General features: G+C 39.0%; 1 protein-coding gene across 3 annotated transcripts; it reads right to left on the minus strand.

Annotated features, from left to right (window-relative positions):
* Positions 1-1,569: 1,569 nt before the first annotated feature.
* LOC121568331 (E3 SUMO-protein ligase ZBED1-like) lies at positions 1,570-2,942 on the minus strand. 3 transcript variants are annotated; one of them, XM_041878883.1, is made up of 3 exons: positions 2,655-2,942; positions 2,229-2,332; positions 1,570-1,903 (listed from the first exon to the last, which is right to left on the minus strand). In XM_041878883.1, the coding sequence occupies exons 1-3, from the start codon at positions 2,875-2,877 to the stop codon at positions 1,865-1,867; spliced, it is 366 nt and encodes a 121-aa protein (XP_041734817.1). In that variant the 5' UTR covers positions 2,878-2,942; the 3' UTR covers positions 1,570-1,864. The 3 variants fall into 3 exon arrangements, 2 of the variants coding, with proteins under 2 accessions (XP_041734817.1, XP_041734818.1); XM_041878884.2 differs by lacking the exon at positions 1,570-1,903 and adding an exon at positions 2,041-2,122; XR_006661142.1 differs by lacking the exons at positions 2,229-2,332; positions 2,655-2,942 and adding an exon at positions 1,996-2,036.
* Positions 2,943-3,723: the final 781 nt, after the last annotated feature.

Genomic DNA, 3,723 nt, shown 5'->3' on the forward strand with positions numbered 1-3,723 from the left:
GCTTACACATGTAATAATTACAACCAGGAGCCTATAATGGAGGAAGTCAGCTTTTCAGTCAGTCCTATCATTTATATTGAAAATAGGTTATTATAACACAAGGTAAACACACATTTACAATAATTGTTAGGTCTATGTTATTAGCCAAAAATTTACTGATACAAGTACAGAAACATTCATAGCCAGAGGCAACCTAGGCTACACTGCAATTAACACTATACTTATTATACACGCTATGTTCTACAGTGCTGATTCTAAGAACAGGGTTAATTCCCATAAAGTATTAGTATCTCTGTCTCTATCACATACATGCATGGCCAAGGAAGATAGGTTGCATAAACAGATACAAATATAGAGCGATAAGGCGCAAGGGGGACAGGGGAAGAGAATAAACAGTGAGAGGGAAATAATTGGTGAGTACGCTCTGTCCTGCAAATGCCAGAGCACATCAGCGCCGGAGCTACATCTAGTTTGATGTAAGGAAGTAGCCTACTCGATTGCCTATCCAGGGGCCTTGTATGTGATCAGACCTGTTGAAGGTGGGGTTCGTGTGTGAATGTGAGTATGAAAGTGTGAGTATGTATAGCTGTAAGTATGAGAACGTATCAGTGTAAACTAGGGGTGTAACGATTCGTTTTAACAACGATTCGATTTGTATCACGATTCGTGGTTGTCGATACGATTCAAGGACGATATTGGTTCATTTAGAACGATACGATCCGAAACGATTCAGTGACTTGAAATCGATTCAGTAACCTTTTAGCCAAAAATTCAACCAGTGTGACTGAAATAAATACCTGGATACTGGACAGTGCAGGTGAAGTTTCCTAGATTCCTGTTTCTTGTAATGGAATCAGGTATCAATTAATTATGAATATAAATAAACAAGTAAACAACAATGAATGGCAAATGCATTCACATTTTATTTGAATAAAGTGCAAACAACACTTTAGGTTGAATTAACAGGAAGTTAAAATTGTCTGATCTCATTTTCAATATTCAATACATTTTCAATAAAAGTACAGTAAGTGCAACCAACATTTCAACAGTAGGTTTACCTGCTACTTCTGCTTTTCAACATAAAAATATTACAATATTAATATCAAAAATAAAGTGCAACCAACATCTCTTCAGGTTGAATTAACAGTAGGTTTACCTGCTACTTCTGCTTTTGTTTTTCAACATAAAAATATTACAATATTAATATCAAAAATAAAGTGCAACCAACATCTCTTCAGGTTGAATAAAGAGTAGGTTTACCTGCTACTTCTGCTTTTGTTTTTCAACATTACAATACAAATACAGTATTAATATCAAAAATAAAGTGCAACCAACATCTCTTCAGGTTGAATTATCAGTAGGTTTACCTGCTACTTCTGCTTTTGTTTTTCAACATTACAATACAAATACAGTATTAATATCAAAAATAAAGTGCAACCAACATTTCTTCAGGTTGAATGAGCAGTGGATGAACCTGCTACTACTCTCATTTTAATAAACAAACAATATTCAACAAAAGATCAAGTGTAACCTACTAGGCTACTCTTCAATGACTACAGATTTTTTAAAAAAAATATCAACTGATCAACATGATCTGGCTGCAGAACACTTCTCTGTGCGTTCACTATGTCGCCAGCAGTACTAAAAACTCGTTCTGCTGGCACACTGGTGCCTGGAATGCACAGGTACCGTTTAGCAAGGGTGGAAAGTACAGGTAGCTCTTTCTCCTGAGATCTCCACCACTTCATGGCATTTTCAGTCAAAGGCAACGCATCTTTTGCTCGGTACTTTAACACCTCTGCTCTGGCTGTCTCGCTTGTGGATTTTCTTTCTCTTTGGGTGAAGGAATCGCCAAACAGCGCATCTAAGGCTTTCTTCTTACAAGGAGGTGACTCATTTGGAGCTACAATATAAGAAATATATTTCAAAATATAGTCATGTTTCTCATTAATACAAAACAACAACAATCTTTTATTGGTATCACATGAAACACACCTGTGGTCTCTTCATTGAATCCTGACAGCTTTGTGCTTGACCTTCCCTCGTCTTCCTCCTGATTTCCCATTGCTTGCATCTATTGATGTAAGAATGTGTGAACTGTTCAAATTTCTGCTCTGTAATACTGCACACATAAATTTAGAGGAAGATAAAGAACAGATGAGATTTGAGAGAGGACAAATGAAAGGGGAGAAGAGAAAAGAGCAGAGGAAAGAGGAGAGAAGTGTTACCTGGTGGGACACTTCTGCCTCAAAAACCAGTTTTGTGTAGACCTGTTCTCTGTCCTCTTTTTCCAGGTAGGGCAGTTCTTTAAATCGCGGGTCCAACGCTGATGCTGTTTAAAGAACAAGAATATTGCATTCATTGCATTTTTAAATTAAGTTGACCTGAAATTGCAAGTGATGACCACCTCCTCATACACAAAATAATCAGAAGATTAAACTTTAGTATGTTTAAAAGAAATGTGGCACAGTGATGATGTAAAGCCACCATGAACTAAGAATTGTATTGCAGATATCTTGTTTACTTTTCCATATGAAAAAACAACTCAAATTCAAACTTGAAAACGCAAAGGTGTGGCATTTTACAAATTAATACAGTCTAATAACCTAAAATATTAACCAAGTTGATTTTAATTAAGACTCCAAATTAATTACCTATGTTGAGAGCATCTTGGGTGCCTCTGTAGCGTGTGGAGAGGTCACTGGCCATCACCCTCTTAATCTCTGCAACCAGGGTTGAGTCGTCTTTGCATGGCTGTAGGTGTTTCAGCAGTTTTGCTTGAAGAGGAGCAATTACAGAGAGAGTTGGCTGGTCTTCTTCACACATCACAGTGGTTGCCATTTTGACAGGACCCATCAACTGAACAATGTCATCCATGTTGGCAATATCACTCTCACTCAGCGTGCCTACATCTGTGACCCCCTTTCGTAGATCCTTGGACATCAGAGTTTCCATTATAGCTGGCTGTTGTTCCAAAACAACGTTCAAGCATTTCGAATGAACTGTTCCATCTGGTGATTATGTCTTGGATCAGTTTATGTTTTGGTAAATCCATCAGAGTTTGTTTTTCCTGTAGGGCGTGACATGCAATCGGGCTGCGGTGAAAATATCCAACAATTTTTCGCACTTTCCCCAACAACCTGGAAGCACGGTCCACCCCCAAACCCTTCTGCGAGGCAAGGTTGAGTGTATATGCGAAGCAGGTAATGTGTGGACTGAACTGGGCTTCTGCACCGGCCACAATCATATTCCTGGCGTTATCTGTGACGATGGCAGGATTCTTGTCGTAGATTTTCCACTCCATGCAGGCTTCACGCAGTAACGCGCCAATATTTTTACCAGTATGGGCTTCATTTAAAACTCTGGTTAGCAGAACAAAGGTCTTCATTTTCCACTCCGGATCAATGTGATGAGAGGTAATTGTCACATACCCTTGATTTGAGCATGACGTCCAGCCATCTGTCGTTATCGCTACTCGTTCAGCTTGAGAAAGCGACAGCTTCACATCATTCTTAGTACTTTCGTACAATGCAGGAATAACCTTTTCTGAGAAGTGTGGTCGGCTTGGTATTGTGTACCTTGGCTCCAATGTTTGAATCATTTCACGGAATCCCGGATTTTCAACCACACTGTAGGGTCGCATGTCTTTGCAGATAAACTTGGCAATTGTTGCCGTGATGTTTTTCGCCCGAGCTGAGTTTTGGCCTAGTCTCTGACTAAACA

This window comes from Coregonus clupeaformis, chromosome 6 (assembly GCF_020615455.1).
Source record: "Coregonus clupeaformis isolate EN_2021a chromosome 6, ASM2061545v1, whole genome shotgun sequence".
In the NCBI taxonomy this organism is placed as follows: Eukaryota; Metazoa; Chordata; class Actinopteri; order Salmoniformes; family Salmonidae; genus Coregonus; species Coregonus clupeaformis.

What these genes read in the sequence shown, in the direction of transcription:
- LOC121568331 (XM_041878883.1), bottom strand. Translation starts at nt 2,877, where the DNA reads ATGGATGACATTGTTCAGTTGATGGGTCCTGTCAAAATGGCAACCACT. An exon ending in CCAAGATGCTCTCAACATAG is followed by an intron (nt 2,333 to 2,654) that starts GTAATTAATTTG and finishes TTCTTTAAACAG; the next exon opens with CATCAGCGTTGGACCCGCGA. An exon ending in AGGCAGAAGTGTCCCACCAG is followed by an intron (nt 1,904 to 2,228) that starts GTAACACTTCTC and finishes CTTATATTGTAG; the next exon opens with CTCCAAATGAGTCACCTCCT.